At 38.6% G+C, this 24,997-nt stretch overlaps 1 protein-coding gene and 1 long non-coding RNA gene across 19 annotated transcripts in view; one reads left to right on the top strand and one right to left on the bottom strand.

The window, feature by feature from the left end:
• The window catches only part of ABLIM2 (actin binding LIM protein family member 2), a 237,617-nt gene that overhangs the window by 15,694 nt on the left and 196,926 nt on the right, over nt 1-24,997 (top strand). For all 15 annotated transcript variants that reach the window (XM_069070562.1, XM_069070474.1, XM_069070492.1 and 12 more), the window contains exon 2: nt 16,203-16,346. In XM_069070562.1, coding sequence (XP_068926663.1) covers nt 16,203-16,346 — 144 coding nt within the window. The remainder of the gene's footprint in view (nt 1-16,202; nt 16,347-24,997) is intronic.
• Nucleotides 1-24,997, bottom strand: part of LOC138147922 (uncharacterized) — a 140,862-nt gene that overhangs the window by 63,748 nt on the left and 52,117 nt on the right. For 2 of the 4 annotated variants that reach the window (XR_011164935.1, XR_011164929.1), the window contains exon 3: nt 8,980-9,115. This is a non-coding gene — a long non-coding RNA (uncharacterized lncRNA). The remainder of the gene's footprint in view (nt 1-8,979; nt 9,116-24,997) is intronic. The other 2 variants (XR_011164933.1, XR_011164927.1) reach the window with 1 other exon arrangement.

The raw sequence follows: 24,997 nt of genomic DNA, 5'->3' as shown, positions 1-24,997 counted from the left end.
TTTGTCTCAGTTTCCTCAATTAAAACATTTAAAAGCATTTATTAAGCACTTGCTGTGTACAAAGCCTACTCTAAATTCTGGGGATACAAATTGAAAAGCAGAGATCACCCCTCTCAAAGAGCCAATAGAGGAGACAACACATATAAAACGTTTCAGAAACCATGTGTGCTATGGTCATATATACAAATAATGTCAGATGTGGAAGGGACCCTAAAACTGAGGTTCTTAGACTTTGCTTTGCCACAGACCCCTTTGGCTTTCTGGTGAAACTTACAGACCCCTTATGGGAATAATGTTTTTAAGTACACAAAATAAAATACAAATGATTGCAAAGGAAACTGAAAGTGAAAATAACGATGTGATTTTTGTTTCCATCCAAGTTCATTGATCTCCTGAAATATGTCCCTGGAACACTGACCTCGGGTTAAGAATCCTTGATCTACCAAGAAAATGATAGAAGGTGCAATGTTTAGAGCTCTGGGCTTATAATCAGGAAGACTAGTTTTCCTGAGTTCAAATCTGGCATCAGACACTTACTAGCTGTGTGACCCTAAGTAAGTCATTTAACCCTGTTTGCCTCAGTTTCCTCATCTGTAAAATGAACTAGAGAAGGAAGTGGCAAGCCACTTCAGCATCTTTGCCAAGAAAACCCCAAATGGGGTCACAGAAAATCAGACGCAACTGAAAAACAACTGAACAACAATAAAGAACCTTTCAATATATAATGGAGACTGAGACCTCTGAAAGGGACCCTGGGGCATAGAAAATAGAATCTAAAAGGACCTTGAGTGAGATCATAGTCCTTCAGCCCACCTCCTCATTTCCTACTGGAGGAAATCTGAGGCTTAGAAAGGGGAAATGACTCATGCACAGCTAGTCCTCAACTGGGCAGGGATTAGGAATCCAGGTCTAGTGACTGCCACTGTGGTGCCCGTCAGTGCTTTGTCACAGTTAATGTCAAGTTTCATTGCAGGGATCCAGAAGCAAATCTCTAATGCCTGCCTTGTTACATAAGACCTGCACAGGACTATTGACTAGGTCCAGCTTGACTGACTTCTCAAACAGAAGTTCATTTCAGTAATATTATCCCAATTCCCCCCACTGCCCTTTTTGAATGGGTGAGTTTCTTCCCCAGTCTAAACAGCATGGACTGAAGTTATGTCTCTTGTGATAGTTAATTCACACCTTTGATTATTACAACACAGCCACAGGACGGAACCTCTTCTGTGCTTCTCTTGGATAAAAATGAGAGCGGCTCTCTTTGCCCTTCATTAACAGCCCTGCCAGGTGTCCTTGTGTTTATTAGCTGTGGGACTCAGTCCAGCATCCTTCAAATGTGGTTCATCTCTGACCTATTATGCTTAATTCAACTCAAAGTGAAAGCTGTGAATACATAGGGAACACTAGTATCTGAAGTTTTGCCTAGAAATGACTGAATGTAGCATCATTTGGGACAAGGGGGAAAGGCAGGAGGGAGATTTTTTTCTTTCCAGATTGGTTAGTGTTGGCTGTAAAAATAATATATTGGTAATTCATATTTCTATAGTTTTAAAAAAATTATTACTATTTTTTGTTTTTATAGCATCTTCATTTTCAAATATATCTAATCCTCAGAAAATCATCCCTTATAACAAAGTATAAAAAGGCCAAAAGGGAGGGGAATGGCAGTGAGGGAAAAGACAGTTCCATACAATAAATTGGCACATTAACTGAATCTGACAGTGTATACAATTTTCCAAACTCATAGTCCTCTACCTCTGCAAGGAAGTAAAGGAGGTTCATTTTTTTCCTCTCTTCTTCAGGGTCAAATTGGATCATCATAATTATATTGCATTAAATTTATTTATTCAGTTTTTTGTTCTTTCAATTTACACAACTATGGTCATTGTAAATATTATTTTCCTGGTGCTATTTGTTTATTTACTCTGTATTGGTTCACATAAATCTTCTTATGTGTCTCTATATTCATCATATTCAACTTTTGGGGAGGGGAAGGTGGGGGGATGTACCTCTGATTTCTTCCCCATAGGGAGCTCCTACTGACCTATTGCATCTACCAAATGCAGATCATATGCAAAGCACATTCTGGAGTACTGGGAGATTTAAGAGACCTACCCAGAGTCACACAACCATGATATATATCAGAGGCAAGACTTGAACCTAGGTCTCCTGACTCTGGGGTTAGGTCTCTGTTTATCCACTTTGCCGTGTGCCTCTCATCATTTCTTATGGTATGGTAATGTCCCATTTCCTTTAATCTCCAAAATCAGGTGCCACCTTCTCCATGATACCTTCCCCTAGAGCTGAAAATGATCTCTCCCTCCTCTCATTTTAAAAATTTCATTGTGTAACTCTGTCTTGTTCTTCTCAGGTTTTTCCCTGTGTCATAGTGATTTCTATATTTGTGTGAGAATTATGGGACTTTTAGGTGGAAGGGGTGTTATCTAACCCCTTACAGCTTTTTATAGGTGTGGAAATTGCAGCAGTGAGGGGAAACAACCTGCCCAAGGTCACACAGGTAATTAAATAGTAGATCTAGGACTAACACCCAGGCTCCTTATCTCTGAATCCTTTCTATGACACCATGCTGCCTCTGTTTATGGGATGATTTTGAGGCTCCCACCTCCTGAAGGGAAAGTGACTTCCCAGGATCATCATTATAATTAGCAGCATGATCCTTAAAGTAGGTTAAGGAGGAAACATTGAGTTTACTTGAGTAATTTGGCATTGCTTTCTGAGCCATCACATCCAGCATGGGGGAGGGAGACTGGACTGATTCTGAAACAGAAAATGTGTCCTAAAAACAGAGCATTAATGGAATCACAGGTCCATGCATGGATGCTAAAAGGAGAGGAACGAAACCTAGGCTAAGAGCCCCTCCAAACAATCCAGGAATGGGGCCAGTTCCTCTTCATGTCTCTAGGGATTTTATTTATTGCTCCAGTGGGAAGAGAAGGAAAGTAACAGTCAGGTGGCATTAGAAGTAGGAATATGGTCCAGGACAGTCATTCTATTTCCTTTAGATCTCTTCCTGCTGCCCTTCACCTCATTCTAATGAACAGTGGGAGACATTGAATATTGGGGACCTTATCAGATAATGTGGATTTGGTGAGTACATACCACTTTGATACTGCAGACTACACAGTGTCCAGGTAAAAGAAAATAGAAATTGATTTTATTCTCCCTAAAGGGAATGCCATTGTGCTTCAAGTAAGCATATTTAAAGCAATTTAGAAACTGAAATAAAAAAAAACAGTGGCAGTTCTGAAGTGCAGGGATGTACAGGATTGTAGGAAAACTATAAAAGAGTTTATTTTCTCATTCAACAAGCATGTCTAAAAATCTCTAGAAAAAAAGCCCTTAAAAAAAAGGTTAAAAAACAAAGATTAGAATTTCAAAAGGCAGTTCTAACAGGATGATGATAGTAGTTCCCATATAGATAATTCTTTTACAATAATTATTTCTTGGGGAAAAAATAAAAATAAAATTATGGGGGTGGCCAGGTAGCACAGCAAGTAAGATCACCAGCTCCAGTGTCGGGATGACCTGGGGATCGAATCCGGGCTCAGACCCTTAGCACCCACCCAGAAACACCTGGCTGTGTAACCTGGAGCAAGTTACTTAACCCCAATTGCTTTAAAAAAATAATAATTTCGGGGGGGGGGCGTCTATTATCTCTCTGGATCCTTACAACAGACCATGATATTTCTTATTGTGGCTCACCTTTAGAAAACATTTTAAGGTTTGTAAAGCCCTTTACAAACATCATCTCATTTGAGTGTATCTCTGTCACTTACAATATGCCAGGCACTGTACTAAGTGCTTTACAATTGTTACCTCATTAAGTAAGTGCTATCATCATCTTCATTTTACAGATGAGGAAACTGAGGCAAACAGAGAGGTTAAGTGATTTGCCCAGAATCACACAGCTAGTAAATATCTGAGGCTAGATTTGAACTCAGGTCTTCCTGACTTCAAACCGTGTGTTCCATTCACACTGCCCAGAAGGATGCAGTGACTTGTATAGTGTCACAAAACCAGAAAGTAGCAGAGTCAATACTCAAACCAAAATCTTCTGACTCTGGGGCTAGCTCTTCAAGGCTCAGGCTGTTACCATGTCAGGAGCTCTCATATGTTCCACATTACTCATGAAATAGGAATGCCTGAGATATGTACAGATTGAGCTAGTAACAGGCTTCCTACCCCAGCTTCACCACCATAGCATTCCCTTTCCCTTCCAGTTTCTGTCATCAATTCTGTCTAGTTTCTCCAAGTGCTGCTTCTTTCCTGTATCCATTCCATCCTCAGGTCAATCAGAGCTTTTGTCATCATTATAAACAAGCCTATATTTAGGTATTTACCATTCTCCAGACTATACCACAATGCCTCAACTGTCTTTTTCCTCAGTCCCAGGAGCCTCCTTTTCCCATTGGTGAGTTCTTCCTTGAATCTCCATTGTGAAAGGGTTCACGCCATCTATCATTAGAATGTGGTCTCCTTGAGGACAGGGACTGTCTTTATTTTATCTTGTATTCATATCCCCACCACTTGTCACATAGTAATTAGTTCACAAATGCTTATTGACTTGCTGGGCACTGTGCTAAATGCTGAGGTTACAAAGAAAGGCAACATCACAGCCCCTGCCCTGCCCCCATTCTAATGGGGGTAACATGCAAAAAAAGTAGCTCCAGATAGTCAAGGGTTGGGGGAAGGCAAATCCATCTTGATATATAGTAAACAAAGTCTAAATGGGGTTGGTGCCTGTGATGGGGCAGATGGAATAAAAGATGGAAGGAGTTGAAAGATAATTCCGAGGATACTCAAGTAAAAGAATATGCATATTGAACTTAATACTTGGGACAATGATCTGTATTGCTATGTCTGTGTGCATGGATTGACTATTCTTATCAACACAGTTAGTCTGGGACTTAACTGAACAAGAATTCCTCCACAAGAGTCCTGGCAAGGGGTTAGACAGCCTCCCAGTGACCAGTGCATGGCACACAATAGGTGCTTAAAAATGTTTCTTAAATTTGAATTTTAAAATGGCAAAACAGAGTAGGTCCTGACTCAAAGGTGAATATTCCCCAGGATCATATTAAATAAAGGCAAAGTCAGCTCTGAACAGCTCAGTATTTTGAAACTTGACTCCATTTTGGAGAGATAGTGGCATAGTGTCTCTGCTGAATCCCCTTTTCTGACTAAACTGATGACTCAGGACACAGAAGGAAGAAGCTTCCAACCAGGCTGCCTCTGTGTAGGAGCTAGAGACTTAGAAAAAGCAAAGGTTCCCCTAAAAAGACCTTAAAGGGGGTGATGGGCAGGAAAACTTAAAAACTTACCAACCACTTCTCTAACATTACCCATTCCACTGGGGAATGAATATCCAAGATGTGGTTTGTGGACATTAGGCCAGTTCTGTTGAGACACTTACTAGGGGTGTGACTCTGGGCAAATCACTTAATCCTGTTTGCCTCAATTTCCTCATTTGTACAATGAGCTATAGAAGGAAACACGGCAAACTACTCCAGTATTTTTGCCAACAAAATCCCAAATGGGGTTATGGAGAGTTGGACACAACTGAAACATGACTCAACAACTATTTATTTGGAGAAGTAGATTGACCTAGTAGAAAGAATACTGACTTGAGTCAGAAAACTATGTGTCAATCCCTGGTTCTGTCACTGTGAAACCTTTGGCAAGTCAATTGACATTCTGATCCTCACGTTCCTCATGTGAAAAAATGGGGGATGACAATATTTGGATTACATAGCCCACAAGAATGTTGTGAGAGAAGTGTTTTGCAAACCTTAAAATCCTATAGAAATCCTATTATCCTATTATTTTGACTGCCCTAATGACAAAAGGACGTCGCCCTCAGCCCTAGGAGGTATTGATAAATGCAATGTGCAAGAATGCAATTGTGGAGACTGTAATTTAGGAAGTATAATGGTTACATTACAGTTTTCTCATCTGTGAAATGCAAATAGTAATAATGACATTAGCTACTTAACTCATGATTATAAGAAAAGAGTTTTGTAAAGCCCTATAGAAATGACAGCTTATTATTTTAACATTATTTACTGTATTAAGTGGAATGATATACATTTTAATAATAAAGTGAAAATGAGAACTATTATATGTGTGTGTATAAACATATATACATATGTGCATGTGTGTATGTATGTGTGTAGATATTTATTTATTTTGGGAAAGAATGAACTGGTTTTATAAAGAAAATTTCAAGGAAAGAATCACACCAGAGTAAAGCTTTAAAAAGACTGCAAACAAATCCTATATGGAATTCACTATAGATTATTGAGAGAATTCTTTTGTTTGTGAGATGTGACTATAGAGTACTACAAATTCCCTTAAGAATTAAAAACATGTGAAACTTCTCTTGGGAAATGTCTTTGTTTATTGTTTCTAAGCTACAGTGGAAAACCACCCTCATTAGTTTATGGTGTCATTTTGTCCAATAATAATATTCTTCCAGCCAGTTCTTTACCTTACTCACCAGACTTGGCTTTTAGTGCCTTCTTCCTGTTCTCCCAAATCAAATACACCCTCCCACAGTGAAGATTTGTCACAGCTGAAGATACTCCAAAGGATGCCTCCTCAACTCTGAGGGCAGAGCCAAAGAAGAAGCCCACAGAAGTTTTGAGCACATGATATTCTAATATCATAGAACTATCAACATACAGTTATTCCAATAGGTTGCTTTGAAGGGAGCAGCACTCCTTTGGATGAAAAAAGTTCTAGTTTCAGCAGGAAAAGAAATCAGTCTCATTATATTACTTATTATAGTTCTGATCCACTTTTTGGAAAATGGTGATAAACTGATTAGATCACTGACACTGGGGCAAAAACAGGTGGATTATCATTCTCCCAAAAAGGCCCTGAAAAAGCCAGGAAATAGCTGTTCAGGAAGTACAATTTCAGTAAGATACTTAATGAAATAGTGGAACAAAACTTCTGGAAAAATTCTCAAGGAGAGCGGAATAGTGAGTAATCAGCTGCATGTGGTTATGGGTACTGCATTATTATAAACACAGCGTTTAGATTGGGGAAGGAGCCTTTGAACATGGAATGTTTGATGGGGTGATACACAGGATTTGGGGCTGGAATCAAACAAGCAAATGTTAAGCTTCTCCTCTATGTCTGTCACTGGGCTAGGGACTGGAAGAGATCTACTTTAGAGATCAGCTAGTTCAGCAGTTCTTAACCATGTTTTGGTCACAGACAGCTTTAGAAGTCTGGTGAAACCTATGGACCCCCTTTTCAGATTAATGTTTTCAAATGCATAAATTAAGTATGTGGGATCACAAAGGAAAACAATTATATTGAAATTGGTTTATCGAATTTATTTGTTTATTTATTTTGCTTTTTGGAGGGCAATTGGGATTAAGTGACGTGCCCAAAGTCACACAGCTAAGTAAGTGTGTCAAGTGTCTGAGGCTGCATTTGAACTCAGGTCCTTCTGAATCCAGGGCCAGTGCTCTATTCACTGCGCCACCTAGCTGCCCCTAGTTTATTGAATTTTTTAAATGCATAGACCACAAGTTAAGAACCCCTGATTCTAGTCCAACCCCTTTATTTTACCCTTTGTTTATTCATCCAATCCCTTTATTTCCAGTTGCAACTGGGTGGGGAGGAGAATGTGGTAAATTGAGTAAACTGATGAGTAAACTGAGTCCCAGAGAGCAGAAAAGACTTGCCCAAGGTCAGCTGAGCAGTAAGTAGCAGAAGTGCTATTAGACTGAATTTTGTCTGACCATTGCCCTTTACATTACATCATTCTGTATCCAGATTTGGTACCATTGCCTTCTCTACTGCAGCCAATCTGTGCTAAAGCAGCCCAGGATTTATTTATTACACTCTGGTCTTTTATCTTTATATCTCTGCTGCCTATCACAAAGCAAGTGTTTAATCAATGTTTGTTGATTTAATTGTAAACAGCTATCTTTCTATAGGTAGGTCTGTGTATGTGTGAAATTTAAAAAAAAAATTGGGATACTAAAATCTTTGGTGTTACTGGGGCCAGACAAACTCTAAATGAAGTTACTGATCTAAAGTTTTGTTCCTTATGATAATGATAAAAAGCTAGATTGTAGACTGTATTAATAGAAGTCTCATGTCTAAAAGGATTTGGTTGTGATCCCATTGACCTTTGCTATGGTCAGACCTCATCTGGTGTGTTGCATCCAATTCTGACGACCATATTTTAGGAGGATCATTGATGTGCTAAAGTGTGTCCAGAGGAAGGAAACCAGTGATATAGGTGGATGTTATATGAGAAACGGTAGAAGGAACTAAGTATGTTTACCCTAGAGGAGACTTAAATATAATCTAAAGAGAAGTATATTTGGAATTAGATTCATATCCCCTCATTGACACTTAGTAGGTTTGTTTCTATGGGAAGGTTTACTCAGCTTCATCCATCAGATTTGAGCAGTAATACTTATTCTACCACACAGGGTTGTCCTGAGTATAAAACCCTTTGTGAACCTCAAGGTGCCATAGAAATATGCGCTGTTAAGATGGTGTGGAGGACATTGAACAGTTTATGAAGTTCTTTCCATCTTTTATTGTCCCAAACACTCCCTCCCCATGTAAAGCAGCAACGATCAGGCAAATTGATGTCTGTTGGGGGAGGGTGGTTGGAAGCGGGCAGTCTCCACTTGGGGCTAATGAGGAGGCGGTTTAAGTTGGAATGATGACAAATTTAAAGTATAAAGGAGTCGATAAACATGTAGAAAACAGACTTTTGGCTCTAGAAATCTATCTTTCTCTCCATGGAGTCATCCTGAAGGTCCCCTTAGGTATGGCTTTCACTTGGGCTCCAAGTATTTGTACCTTTCTAGAGTGAATAGTTGGCCCTTCTATCTCCGAGAGTCACACTTCTTGAGGTCACTACCATCTTTGGGTGATCAGCTTTCGACATTTCTCTGTAGGACCTTATGCTGTCATCACACTTACTTTAATGGCGTCTGCTGCCCCCTCCAGTTTACCTTGCTATTCTGGCTTCATTTGCTGAGGATCTCTGGTGGTTCTGATGGTTCTCCTGAGTGCATGTCATCTACACCCAGACAATTCCATTTCCACATACTCATTCCTATAAGACAGAAGAGTAACAATCATAAAAGAAACAGATGGCCATGTGCTCCTGAACATGGGGCAGCTGGGGGAGGGGGGGGTTGCAGCTTGCTGCCACTCCCTCTGCGGCATCTCCTGGCAGTTCTTGTCTCACCTGCCACCAGGGAGTAAAAGAAAGACTTAGAGAAGAATGTTCCTTTTGTAAGAAAACTCAAACCTGGTCCAAGACCACCTGGGTTATCAGTTGTTTTGGCTTTTCAGCCAGTTAGAGCACTTTCTCATCACACAGTACCAGATTCTCACTTATGCACAGCTAGAATCAGGTTCCCCCAAGCTTTTCTATTTAGCCCTTTGGACTATAACCAGGCAAGAAAGTTTATCTGTGTGCTCTAAGTATTGAGTCCCCATTGGTCAATGCACATTCTCCTCCCCACTCACAATCTGAAGTAAAGTATTGGCCATTGATTATAGAATAAATAGACAAATTTTGATCTGTCATATAAATGCTTTTACAAAGAAAGGGTTCTTTTGGAATCTGGGATACTTAGCCTTGATTTCAAAACCTAACAAAGTCAAAATGTGCTGTGACTGGTTACCAAATAAATCCAAGCTGGAGAAAGTGGGATTTTCTGGCATTAAAAATACATATTTTAAAATTAATATTTCAAAGTATGACTTGTATCTCCCTGAATGTTGCTGCACAGGAAGCTACTCCTGGTTCTAGCTTTGCCCTCACTTGGCTTTTCTTTGTTTTCAACCAGACTTTATAAAACCCAAATCTCAGGTCTCTGTCACCAAGGCTGAGGTGATAGCATATTCTCGATGACATTGCCCTTAAGCTCTCTGGTAACCACACACTGGAACAAACTAAACCCAGAGAACATAGAAATCAGGATCTAATTTGCTGCTGCTTTTAAATACAATATAAAGTACTTATAAAAACATAAGCAAAATCAAGGATATCATTGAATTATGAAGAATAATTAGTCATTTAGAGTAAAGATGTAACACATGAGAAACAACACTACTAAATACTTTTATTTAACTTTGAGAAGAATTTCTGGGAGGATTTCTATGGATTTCTGTTAGATTCCTTTATCAGTGAACATTGTTATTGACACTACTGTTGATAGTTGTTTAGTTTTCAAAGGAATAACCTTTTTATTTGAAATATGCCCTTGCTGACTCAGATCAGCCTGGTCAGCACAAAGATTGTCTCTTTCTGCTTGATTGTAACATTGACTGTCACTTCCTTACAGATCATAGAATTATGGAAACTCATAGCTGAACAGGACTTTAGGGATTTTCTAGTTCGATGCCCTCATCTATAGGAAACCAAGGCTGAGAAAAACAAAATGGCACAAAATAACAGGACAGAGCTGCAAGAGATTCTAGAACATGAAATTGTCAGAAATGGAAAAGACCTTAGAGCACAAAATGGTAGAACCAGGGGAGGATCTTGGAAATTATCTAGACCATGCCACTGGTTTTAGAGATGCAGAAACTGGTGCCCAGAAAGTGGGGATCCTTCTGGGATGGCTTCATTTCTCATAAAATGGAAGTGCATTCTAAGAAAAAAAATCCAAGTTTTTAGAGTATTCTTGCCCATAATTTCTCTGCCTCAATATACTCAGCAACTAATATAGTGATATAAACAAAGCATAGTAGAATTTAACACACTTGAGGCATTCGTGCATTAGGGAGAATTAGTGCAAATGATCCATTGTATTTAATCAGACATCTGAGGTCACAGGATTTAGAGCTGAATGGGGAAAACTGAAACAAGCTTAAAGGCAGAAGTGACTTTTGTTCATTAAACACATAGTAAGCAGCAGAGCTAAATTTCAAACCCAGGTCCTCTGACTCCAAATTCAGTGTTTCAACTCATTTATGCCTACCTACATCACAGGGTTATCATGGAGTGGAAAGCATAAGCACCTTATAAATCTTAAAGCTTTTATATAATGTAAAATGTTGGTAAAACTCAAAGGATCAGACTAGGTGGTCTCTGTTGCCCCTTTGAACTTTAGATCTTAGATTTCAGGATTATTCTGGGAGGACTAGGAAATAAGGTTGATGATATGTCCATGGTCTCCTGGAGTTTCCTCCTCCTTATCCCCAATCATACATCATACACAGACCTAGTGTCATTAGAATGATATACATTTCTATAGCACTTTATCATTAAGCACTTTCACATATATTATTTCATATAGTCAACATAATCCTTTGGGAAGAGCATGGTGGGAAGAATCCTGAGCTTAGACCCTGAGTACCTGGGTTTGATTATAGGTATTACCACTTCCTAGTGATAGGACTCTAGAACTTCATCTGTGAATTTCATCTTCAGTCCCAGAATCTGGAATTTCCTTGCTGTGAGTACTCCACTGATGCAGGTCACACTCCTTTCTGATTTGGTAGATGGTATTTAATGATTGCTTCGATCAGACAATTCATCAGTTTGTGGTCAAGGTTGGCTTGAACTTTTTTGAACTTAGCTAGGTTCAATGCCCTCAGATATACCTACAATAAGTTCTTCACCAGACTCTCTATCTTTGTATGACTTGGCAGACTTTGTTGGATTAACTTTTGAGGACTACCTCTACACCATGGTGAGCACTGCAGGAAGGCTATGGTCCTTGTCTGTAAAATGGGGTTAATAAGATTTATTTTTACTACCTCGCAGGCTTGCTGTGAAGAAAGTACTTTAATGAACCAAAAGCACTATATACATATGTATAAGTATATATGTGTGGATATATATACATATATGTGTGTGTCTGTGTGTATATATATATACATATATACATATACATATATATAATTGTTATTCTTTTATCGATGAAGGAGCTAAGGATCAGAGGTATAATCTGACTTGCGCAGAGTCATACAGTCAGTAAATAGCAGGGCTGGGACTCAGCCTCACACCTTGAGTCCAAGTTTAGTGATCTTTCCAGCATCTACTCTGAACATCTGGGGACAAAGCCCCGAGTACAAATAGGGACATTTGGGATTTTGCCACAGACACAAGAATTTTGAAAGGTCAAATATTTAAGCAAAGGACAGTGTTGGAATCTAGAACTAAATTCAGTTCAGTATTTGTTTAAGCATCTGTGCCAGATGAAGGGGATATAAGACAAAAGTGAAACGGGTCCCTCTGTTCAAGGATGTTGTTTATAGTTTGCTGGGGAGAAAGGGGAGGAGAAACAACATGTACACAAGCTACGTGGTTCAATGGAGAGAGTAGATTTTGATTCAGTAAGACCTGAGTTCAAATGCTGTCTCAGATACCTACTAGCTGTGTGACCCTGAGCAGATCATGAAACGCCCCAGCCTCAGTTTCCTCTTCTGTAAAATGGGGATGATTACAGCACTACTGTTGTGAGATTCAAACAGGATAACCTAGCTAAAATACTTTGTGAACCTTAAGATGTTACATAAACACTGGCTATTATCATAATTTCAAGAAGATAGTACTAACCACTAGAATGTAGGAAAGCTTTCCTGAATGAGGTGGCCCCTCAGTTAGTGATTCATTCCCCTACTCCTCTTGCATTATTTTCACATCATAAATTTCAAACTTGATCTGAAGGCACTTTTGCCTTCTTTTTGCTGCTGGCCCCAAGTGTCCACATTGTTCTGGTTCTAGCTCTGTCTGGGGAAATGGGGGCGCTAAACAGGGCCCAAGGGAGAGGCCATTTTGGGTGGGGCAGACAGGAGCTCCGAGGAGAAACTTTGCCTCTTGCCTAGTTTTGCCCAGGGCTCATCTCATTATTTCGCATTCACTTTTTTAAACAAAGAAATACATTTTCCCCAGTTGCTGCCACCACTCGCTCTGGCAGGGCTGCTTTGGAAGCCAAAGGCTTTCCTGCATCAGTATCGAACGCCCTGTTTCAACCCTTTTCCATCTGTTCCATCACTGTTTAAACCATGGAGGAGCAGAGCCAATCTTCGTGCAACAAATCATGTCAGTGTTTATCTTCCCCTCCCTCCTTCACCAGTATTGCTAAGCTGCAATGCCACTTTGAATACCCAAGAATCCCTTTCAACCTAGGCTCGTTTGCAAGAAAGCCGATTTCTCCTCTGGAGGCCTTTCAGACGGCAAAGCTGACAAAAGTGAATTCTACTTCCTGCTCCGATAAACAGGAACATGGCCAGTTTCCAGCCTTCATGGAAATTAGCTGCTCATGGCCACATACACCCCATTTAGAATAGGCCCCACTCATCATCAAACAGAATATGAGCCATCCAGCATTTAAGATATGCAACTCTGCTCTTTTCACATGCCTTTACTTTTCTTACAGGTCAGCAGCCCCAGGAAATGACCATGAGTGGCATGTTACAATTTAGCTTCCTGAAGTAGGATGGTCTTATACACACAGCTAAGGCCTCACAATAATCATAGGGAGGAACACAGTTGAATAAATGAGGTTTCTATCTGGACCTTTGTTTCCCTTTCTCAAAAATGGGATGGTTGGTTTAAATGATATTTAAGGGCCCTTCCAGTTTTAATATTATGTATATTTTAAAATCCCCTAACTCAAACATCCCATATTTTAAGATCCATTCAAATGCTACTCTTTGTCCTCAAAGCTCATTGTCAGCAATGACTCTATGTTGAAGGTCCTTTTGAATTTTATTTTAAAGTTTGTTATAGCTCCCTTACCCTAAATTTCATGGGACCATCAATAACGTAGCCAGGCAAATTGTTGCAATTTCTGTTTTAAATCACAAGATGGCAGTAAGATTTTAACTCACTTATGTATTAAGTAATATGTAAATTATTTTTATCTGAAAAGAGGAAGAATTTAAAGTGTTTTTCCCCCAGAGCAAAGTACAATTTCAATAGCATGAATATGAATGAAGTCATGATGCATATTTAAATATCACAGTAACACAGTGAGTAAGAGCACTAGCCCCAGAATCAGGATAACCTGGAATTGAATCCGGGCTCGGACACTTAGCAACCACCCAGAAACACCTGACCAGGTAACCTTGAGCAAATTACTTAACCCCAATTGCTTTAAAAAAATAAATAAATAAAATAAAAATCACAGTAACGTTAAAGTTGACCAAATAGCCATTTGTTTGAAGTTTCATTTACAAATAATTTCTAGCTGAACTCCAGCATTTAGAAGAATTGCTTTAGTTATGTGTCCCCAGTCATAAAGGGAGGAAAGTTTATTACTCTTTAAATGATTTCTGACAGTTGAGCAGAGACCATCTTTGAAATCTATACACTCAACACTAAATCTATGATTTGATTTAAAACATGATTATAGAAACAAAATCATACTTGACATTTGCCATGATTGGAACCATTCCATGGACCAGTATCATACCATGTGTCAGGATCATGTTTGCTCTAGGGACCAAGGCTCCTTTTCATCATTTGAAAGTATAAATTTTACACTGATGCTTTGTAAATTGTCAGTTGCCTTATTATTTTTTCTCCCCTACTTCAAGGAATCTGTGATCTCATCAATGTGGATACTCACAGGGTGATGCAGATTGCATCCTATTCATTTGTGTTGCTTGGGTTTGCCAATAAATCCTTTCAGACGGACCCACCCAATGTGCTGGAGACCTTCTCTGAGCTGTCTTAACATTCTAATAGCACGGAGACTGGTGGAATCATGAGGTATATTTGTTGGATGGGGCACATTGATCACTTTCTCTTCCTTTCACTTCCTCTTAGTTGCTTTATGCTTTTAGGATGCTTCTTTTGGGAAGCTCTTCATTACAAATGAATTGCAGCTCACTCACATCCACCACACATCTTTCCATTTCCATCAAGTTATGTATAACTTCCATTCTTCAGTGGTCATGATGTCTAGAATTTGCAGCTCTCTAATGCCATTGGAAGCAGTTTCCCAAATGTCACCTCACGCATTCTCCTCCTCTTATGCAATCCTGGACCCAGTTCATTGTTCATCTGTCTTGGCATCTATCCAAGATAGACCAACTCTGTGGGTTATCTATCTAACTAACTACATAGCTTAGTGTAGTCAATAGGTCAATTGCCTTCAATCGCATAGATTTTGTAATTAGATTATAGATATCATGGTTTCAACAAATATTCCTAAAGGGAAAAGCTTTTATTACTAAAGCCCAGGCCAATGATATTTGATATAGATATTTAAATAGATTTTCTGTGGGTAATACAAATAATGGTGATAAATCCAGTTTTTGTAGTGCATGAAATTTTGTAAAGAGCTTTCCTCATAGTAGCTCTATTAGTAGGTCATGTAAGTATTATTTAACTCACTTTTCAGATAATAATAATAGTAATAACCAGCATATAGTGCTTTGAGATTTTCAAAGCACTTTACATAATTTATCTCATTTTATGACCTCACAATAACCCTATGAGGAAAATTCTATTATTATCCCCATTTTATGGATAAGGAAACTGAGGCAGGCAGAGGTTAAGTGGCTTTCCCAGGGTCACACACCAAATAAATGTCTGAGACAGGATTTAAACTCATGTCTTTTTGACTTCCAGGTCCAGTGCTCTATCCACTGAACCATCTAACCAGCTGCCTCTGATTTCAAATGAGTAAATTAAAGCATAGAAACATTAATGACTTGTCCAGGGTCACACAGTTAGGAACTGTCAGAGCAGGGTCTTGAACTCCAATTCTAAGAACAGTACCCTTTCCATCATAACAGACTGTAGTCATAGAAGCATATGTTGTGTTTTGTGCACTATCATTTTTGCTGTTGCATTTACCTTGACTCTTGTTGGAACATAAGCCATGAGCCTCTCTGAATTTAGCCAGCCAGGTTCTTGTGTGACACATACACAGTGTATACGTGCTCTGATTCAAAGTCCTTCCAACCCAGCAGGACCTGTCAGAACATGGGTTCTGCTAGCACAGCATTCAAGAATCTGGCCTCAATGAGCCATCAGAATAGTACTTTAGTAGAATGTTATTATTGATAATAATAGTATAATTATTATAAGTGTTCAAAATAAAAAGTATCTCTTTACTCCATTTTTTTTCTGTTACATATTGAATCGATGTTTTCCTTGTTTGGTGACCATTGTCTACATTTGTAAGTGAAACTACCATTCTTAAAAAACCTGTTCTTTTTCCTAACAGTATCTCAACAACAGGCTGTACACAGCCACCTGGAGAAGCCATCAAGTACTGCGATTCTGTGTAACACCTGTGGAAATGTGTGCAAAGGAGAAGTTCTGCGAGTCCAGAACAAGTACTTTCATATAAAGTGCTTTGTATGCAAAGGTAAGCTTTCAATCAATCAGTATTTATTAAACACCTACTGTGTGCTAGACACCGTGCCAAGCACTTTTTCCCATCTTCCTTTATTCTTCATGCCAGCTCTTTTTCCAAAACCAACCCTCTAGTCATAGACTTTTGGGACTGTAAGGGAGCTTTGTTGAACCCTCTCATTTTTCGGATGAGGAAATAGAGACCCTGCGATGAGAAGTAACTCATTCAGGGTCAGCCACCAGGACCCATTAGTATGGATCTTGAGCACAGGTTTCCTAATTCCTAGTCTACTCTTCTTCCTCCTGTCCTAATAGTGACTCAGTGTCCCTAGGTACAACTGTTATACTCTGAGAACTGCCATCATGCTATATTGTCTTTTGGTTGTAAAGGTGATTCCTTTTGAGATTCCTTTTGGGAAAGGTGACCTTTTGCAGCTCTTCAACACTGAGAGAGGAGTATTCTAGGCAACAGACTCAAGATCCAAAAAGATCTTGGCATGCTAGAACAATAGGCCAAATCTAAACAAGAAATTTAATAGGCATAAATTTAAAGTATTACCTGGATTTGGAAAAAAAAAATTGTAAGTTTAACATAGATGAAATATAGCTGGAGAATGATTCATGTAAAAATGTGCACCCCTTAGTGGACTACAAGCTCTGTGTAAATCAGTAGTATGATGTGGGAGCCAGACACCTAGAATAGTTATAGAATGCATTATTGACCATAGGACGCATAGTGTTCAGAGTAAGAGCAAAAATCTCACCCCTAGATTCTGTCTCATGAAGAATATTGACAAACTAGAACATGTCAGGAGAAGGGATGCCAGTATGGGGAAAGACTGCAAACAATGTAAGATGAACAGTTGAACAACCTAGGAATGTCTAAAAAGGAGAAGATTTAGGGGCAACAAGTAAATATATTCAAGTATTTGAAGATCTCTCCTGGAGAGATTTGCTTTTCTTGACCCTTGTTAGCATCAGTAGAAGTAATAGAAAGTACTGAGAAGTAGTTTTTAATTCCATATTAGGTTGAACTTCCTCACATTTAGAGTTACCCCAAAGTGGAATGGATTACCTACAGCTGCAAAGAATTCTCTTAAACTGGAGATCTTCCAATGGAGACAAGACGGACATTGGTTACAGATCACATAAATCGTTAGAATAGGACTAGGTAGTTAATAACATAACCAAGGTTACATAGGGAAGTAAGTGAGCCGAGAGTGGAACCCAGATTTTTCTGACTCCAAATTTATGAAACCACTTCTTCCACTATAGCATACTGCTCTATTGTCATAGAAATTAATAGTATTTGAGATACAAATTGGGCTAGATCAACTTTACTTTAGTTTAGTTTCATGCTTTCCTCTTCTGTAAGCCTTCATACATTTTTTCTAGTTCTGCCCTTGAGTTAGGAGGAGAAAATTCAATTGGTCTTTAAATAACATCTCTGCAATATCAGTTTCTAGTGTCCAGATGTATTAAAACCACATGAGACGGGGCGGCCAGGTAGCACAGCGAGTACGAGCACCGGCTCCAGTGTTGAGAAGACCTGGAGATCGAATCCTGGGCTCAGACACTTAGCACCCACCCAGAAACACCTGGCCGTGTAACCTTGAGCAAGTTACTTAACCCCAATTGCTTAGGGGCGGCCAGGTGGCTCAGCGAGTAAGAGCACCGGCTCCAGAGTCGGGATGACCTGGATCAAATCCAGGCTCAGATACTCAGCACCACACCCAGAAATAACTGGCTGTGTAACCTTGAGCAAGTTACTTAATCCTGATTGCTTTAAAAAAAAAAAAACCACATGAGGAAACAGATGAAGTGAAAGCACCATGGCTGGAGCCATGAACTGATACAGCCATTCTGAAGGCAATTTGGAAGGGTAACCTAAACAGTCACTAGACTGTGTATACCATTTGACATAGCAACACCCACCACTGAGCCTGTGCCCAAAAGAGATGAAAGAAATGTGGAAATGTTCCATATGTACAAAAATATTTATAGCATTATTTTTATAGTAGCAAAGAATTAGAAAGAAAAGCAATGTTCATTAGTGGGGGGATGACTGAATGTAATGAAAGTACATTATGCTGTAAGAAATAATGGGATGATTTCAGAGAAACCTGGGAAGACTTGTATGACTGATGAAAAGTGAAGAGGACAGAACCAAGAGGAAAAAATATAACAATACTATGAAAAAGGAACAACCTAAACTCTGACTTAATTCTGCTCACCATACTGACCAATGAACTGATGGACCAATGATGTAGAATGATGCCCACCTACTGACAGAGAGGGAATGGATTCAGACACACATTTTTGGATGTGACCAATGTGTGTATTTGTTTTGCTTGACTGGGCATATTTGTTACAAATACTCTTTTTTAACTTTTCCCAGTGGAGGAAGTGGTAGGAGGGAGAGAAAACAAATGTTTGCTACTTGAAAAAAGTAAAATTTAATTTAAAAAATATTTTAGAAATTATTAAGTAAGGGGAAAATCAAATATGTACTTTGGGCAAATCCACTATTTGGCCCTCTGTTTCCTCATTTGTAAATTAAAAAAAAGATGGGGGTAGGTGGGAAGAATATTGTAGTAGTGAGTCTTAAGGCTCTTTTCAGCTATTGATGACTTATTGCTGCTTTAATTCAATTTTATGTAGTAAAAATATATCATAAAATCATGGGACTTAGAGCTAGAAAGTAAACTTAGCATCCTGCTTGTCCATGCCCCTCATTTGACAGAGGGGTAAAACAGAAATCTAGAAAGAGCAAGGTCACACTTCAAGTTAGAAGCAAAACCAGAATGAAAACCCCTTGGACAATTTACCAATTGAACAAATGGTCACTCAGTATACCCCATGAAACAGAGCCTATATTGAACATGTTATCAAAGAGGGACTCGTGCTGTTTTTCTAGCAATAAAAATGAGGAAATACATAGAAAAAAGGATGTGCCATAAGTAAATAAACTAACCCTGGGTGTGTGAAAGGTTAGTAGACATACCTGTCCACTAGAGAACCATTTAATAGGTCAATGATGCCCTACAACTTTATCCTAAGGAAATAATCTTCCTCCTAGTTGAGCTAGAGAAAAAGCATGCCTTTATGGAGTAATCACATTGTGTGCAATGAATGTATCTCCCACGAGTGTTGACTTGTATCTACCCAGAGGTCAAACCCAGTCTCTCACAGCAATTTCCTGTGTTTTTATCATCAGAATAATTTGTCCGGAGGAAGAAAACAGCTTCCTTTCCATGGTCTCTTAGGTTCCTACTAGCTCTGCCATTTTATGTCTGTGATACTACAAATAAAAAAGAACAAGGATATTCTTGTAGGAGATGGAATCATGTCCCTGTCCTTGGGTTTTATAAGAGTGATAATAGAGACTGCCTATCCTATTTCTGGACAGTTCAAGTTGTTGGGAAATTTTTCCTGATATCAAACCCAAATTGGCCTTTTTGTAGCTTTACCAATTATTCCTGGTTCATCCAGGTCCCAGTGGGACCAAAATGAATAAATTAAATCCCTTTTCAATATGACAAGTCTTCAGGTTTTTGAAAATAGCTTTCATGTTCCCTCTTAAACTGTCCAGTCTTTTTCAGGCTAAATAGCCTTAATTACTCCAACTGATTAACCTCCAGGGCCTTTAACATGCTCCTTTGGACACTTTCTTACTAATCAATGTTCTTAAACTATGGCACTAACAATCAAATACTCTAGATGTAGTCTAATGGGGTTAGAGTATGCAGCAAAATTATTTCTTAGGGGTAGCCAGGTCTTATAAGTAGATAGAATGCTGGACCTAGAGTCAAGAGCACTTCAGTTCAAATTTCACCTTAAACCACTTATTAGCTGTGTGATCCTGGTGAAGTCACTTAATCTATGTTTGCCTCAGTTTCCCCAACTGCAAAATGGGGGTAATAACAGCACTTTACCTGCTAGGATTATTCTAATGATCAGATAATATTTGTAAAGTGCTTAGCACAGTGCGTGGTATTTAACAGGTGCTGTAGAGATGCTTATTCCCTTTCTCTCACTTCTCTTTTTCTGAAAGTCATGCCTCTCAATGTGATTTAAAATTGCATTAGTATTTTTTAAATTTTTTTTGGCTGACACTTCACAATATTAACTCAAATTGAGCAGATAGTCTACTACAACCCCAAGATCTTTTTCAAAATAATTGTGTTTAACCCTGTATTTCTCATCTTTTACTTGAATTATTTTCTGAACCTTAGAAGAACACTTAATATTTATCTCTATTGAATTTCATCCTATCATATTCAGCCTGATGCTCTAATTTCTCAAGGTCCTTTTGGATTCCCAACTCTGCAGTCCAACGGTTGAGCTATCCCTACTAGCTTCACGTCATCTGCCAATCTGATGAACAGGAGAATAATTCACATGATGACTATAACAATGTAAGGGAAAATGGTATTGAAAGACTTCAGAAGTCTGATCAATGCAAAATTCAATCACGGCTTTCGAGGTCTCAGGGTGAAGCAATGCCTCCCAACTCTTGGCACAGAAGTGGTGGCCTAGAGAGGTAGAATGAGTTATATACTATACATAGGTAACAAGTTCATAAGGAAAACATACATGCCTCCTACTTGTAGCAGGGTTAAGATGGACTTCTGGGCTTCTGACCACGCACATAACACACAGACTGCAATTTAACTCATTGTCACACATTTAATTTTATCCTCCTGAGCTCTGGAGCAACCTAAGGCTAAGTTTGGATAGTTTATTTCTTATTAATAAACCTGCGAACTCTCAACGATTGACTCAAGCTCCCACACAATTTCATTAAATATTAATTATTTAGGGAATTAGAGAAACTTCTTTTTCATAGAAATTATTCATTTATACTTAAATATTAAATCTATATGTACATGTGACTTATTAACAAGTAGAATCAGTGCTAAACATAAAGACACCTAGTCATTTGTAACATTTTGCCTCCAACTGTATTACCTCAAACCTGCAGCATATTAGTAGATAATTCCTTTTATTTTTCTGAAAACACACCCTTGAGTCATTCAATTCACTCCAGATAATGATTAAAATTTCTTAAAAATCTTAATATTCATCTGCAGTATTAATCCTTTTTTATTTTTTGTCAATCTCTTCCACAATCATAAGAAATTATCTTTCAGCTCCTTTCAAGAACTTCATAGAATTCCCTTTATAAGCTTCTCTTTTTAGGATTTCCCCATAAAATAAAACTAAAGCAGTCTCCATAAGGAAGAAGGCCCTCCTCATCATCTTCCTATCTGTTGCATAGATTCTTCATAGACCCTCAGGGATTACAGACAAAATGCACGTTCTCCTTGACTCTGTGGGACGAAATGTTTCACATTAATCCATTTTCTTAATTGATTCTAAAGTACAGTTCATCAACCAATTTTTTAAAATCACCAACTCAGAACTGTTTTTCTTCCAGCAATCTATCTGAGTTTTCAAAGAGACAGTAACAGCAGAATCTTGGTATCCACAAGATAGATATTTCAACTACGTATGTGTGTGTGTGTGTAATTTTTTAATCAGACTCTCTGTAATATTTATGACAACAACATCTCTGTTGTTGATGATGAATGAAAGTGATGTACTACTGTCCACCTGTTTGGGGGCTGTTTGTCACCCTTGGCCTTCTACTAGATGACTAGATGCTTTTTACACTCTTCATATGTCATCCCTTAGATGACACACAGCAACTTTTTATCCAGTTATTTATATCCCAACAGATGGACATGTTCTCATATACAAACCACTCCCTGTTACCAAGTTACATGGAGAGCTCAAAAAAATTTTTTTTTCTTCCTGGCAAACACTTTGTTCCCCTCTTCCGCCTCCCCTCTTGTTTTCTCTACAGATTCCAAAATAGTTAACTGGGAAAGCTTCCATCTGTAATTAAATCTAAAACCCTAGGTTTTCTATGACTGCTCCTGAGTTGAACCTGAACTTTTAAAATCAAAGGATTCTGTTTCTACAGAGTGAGTCCTGAATTTGGAATTGGAAGACCTAATTTTGAGGGCCCATACTCACTGCTTTGCAGCTTACCTCTGTGGCTGTGGGCAGATCATCTAGCCTGTCTGAACCTTGTTTTGCTAATTTTCAAAACAATAGGATGATGGTCACTTGCTCTGGCTGTATCCTATTCTTTGTGCGCCATTTGGCATTTTCCTGGCAAAGATACTGGGTCGTTTGCCATTTCCTTCTGCTCATTTTATAGATGAGGAAACTGAGGCAAACAGGATTAAGTGACTTGCCCAGGGTCACACAGGTAAGTGTTTGAGTCCAGATTTGAACTCGGGTCTTCCTAACTCCAGGACCAGCAGTCTGCAGCACCAAGATACCAAAAGGATGGGGAAAGTTGATCACGAAGGTCCCTTACAGCTATGCATTTATTAAGAAGCTACTGTATTAGGCTAGAACTATAAATGCAAAAATGAAAGCTTTACATTCTACAAGGAAAAAATCACATGCTCCATGTACACATTTTGGTGTATATAAAATAAATATGTCCAAAATGAATGCAAGTTTAGCATTTGGGGGATCAGGAAAGGGCTTACATAGGAGCTTGCATTTGTTTTGAGCTTTGAAGGACACAAGGAAGGAGGTCTAAGAGGCAGGAGATGAGAAGGAGGAGCATTCCAGGCATGAGAAACTGTGTGTGTGCGCAAAGACACAAGGAGAGAAGATAGAGGGTCATGTGCGATGAGCCGCAAAAAGGCCCGTTTGACTGAACGAAGCTGTGCATGAAGGAGGATAACGGAGCTACAGGTGGAACCATGGTAAGATCACGGGTTTTTTAAAATAAGCCTAGTTTAGAGAGATACATGGACAAAGAAGGTAAAGCTCAATGTAGCAATAGCACTACAAAACCCAGGCTTTCTTTTTCATTGTGTGTTCTGTCCAGGGGAGTTTGAAACCGTACCTAGGCCTGCTATAAAGATCAAGGGGGCTAACCACACCATTTCATGCACGTGTTTTTCAGGTCATGCGGAGAAATGTCAAGTTCCAAATGGGCAAATTAGAAGGGTTTAACCATAATACAAAGTTCTTGGAAACTCTTTTTTATAGGCGAAGCTTATATTAATATGTATATATACACATACAAAAATATTTGCATTTATAAATGTATATATAATGTAAATATTTATATAAATATGTGTGTATGTATATACTTATATACAAATATAAAAATAGCATTTATAATCTATATAAATGTATACATAATGCATATATTTATGTGTATGTTTGTATATGTATAATATGTATACATACACACACATAGCATGAGTACAAGACTCTTTAACCATTCAACTGATTGTTTATATTTCTAGAGTACCTTAGGGTTTGCACCTTAAAGCTTGTTTTCCCTGCAACAACTATGGAAGGCATTTAGTACAAATATCATCATTCTTGTTTGATAGATGAGGAATTGAAAATTAGGGAAGCAGTATGCCTGAGTTGGGTCTCTGGACCTCCAAATCCAATGTTCTTTCCAGGGCACTACCTGTGTTTCAGATTATATAAAAACTAAATAATCCTCTTGGGCAGCTAGGTGATATAGTGTATAGAGTGCTGAGCCTGGAGTCAGGAAGACTCTCTATTTGAGTTCAAATCTATCTCAGACACTTACTAGCTATGTGACCCTGGGCAAGTCACTTAACCCTGTTTGCCTTAGTTTCCTCATCTGGAAAATTAACTGGAGAAGGAACTTGCAAACCACTCCAGTATCTCTGCCAAGAAAACCCCAAATACAGTCATGAAGAGTTGGACAGGACTGAAAAATTACTTGATCAATAACAAATAATCCTCTTGGACTCAGACTACTGGGAATTCAAGGCACCTTCAACATCATCCTCAACAAGATCATTCATAGGAGACAGAGGCATAGAGAAGTGAATTCTTTGCCCAAGTTGACACCATCAGTAAGTCTTTGAGACAAGCCTTTGAATATTGGATCTTCCAGTTTGAAATTCAGGGCTCTATTCACTTCATCATGAGGTCTTAACTATTTTGGTGAAACAGGATCATACACTCTTTTCATGCTGTAAAAGATCTTAGAAATCATAGAGTCTAACTTCATTATTTTAAATATCAAAAACCTGAAGTGATAGAAGAGGGATTCCCCAAGATCACATAGTAAATAGAGATAGAGTTGGGACTAGACAGAATTGTGAGTCTTGATTTAGTCACTGCTCTTACTAATAAACCAGACTGGTGGTTTTTTTTTTCCTCTTTGGATAAGACAAATTAGGTAATTTTCATTCAGAGATGATTCCAGATCGGGGAAGTTAGGAAATGTTTAATCCATAGACCATGGTAAGTGTCCTTTTCCTTTCCCAGGAACCTAAAATAATGAATTAAGTTCCATCTTGAGTGATTGCATTGGAAGAAAGATGAGGAAGATGAGAGAAGGAAGAAAGGATATTTGTAAAGGATCATGCCAGAATCATCTAGGGCTTTGTGAGAGTGAGGAGAGGTCATTGAGAGGCAAATTAGAATTGCTTTGCACAACCACAACTGTCATCATAATGGTAAATATTAGCAATCATACACATTTCTATAGCGCTCTTACTGTCATCCTAATGGTAAATATTAGCAATCATAGACATTTCTATAGCGCTCTTACTGTCATCATAATGGTAGATATTAGCA

The sequence above is a fragment of the Petaurus breviceps genome, unplaced genomic scaffold, assembly GCF_028583685.1.
Source record: "Petaurus breviceps papuanus isolate PSGF00001 unplaced genomic scaffold, PetGlider_PUasm1.0 140, whole genome shotgun sequence".
Taxonomy (NCBI): Eukaryota; Metazoa; Chordata; class Mammalia; order Diprotodontia; family Petauridae; genus Petaurus; species Petaurus breviceps.
Note: the sequence above shows the minus strand (reverse complement) of the source record. Positions and strands in the feature narration are given on the sequence as shown.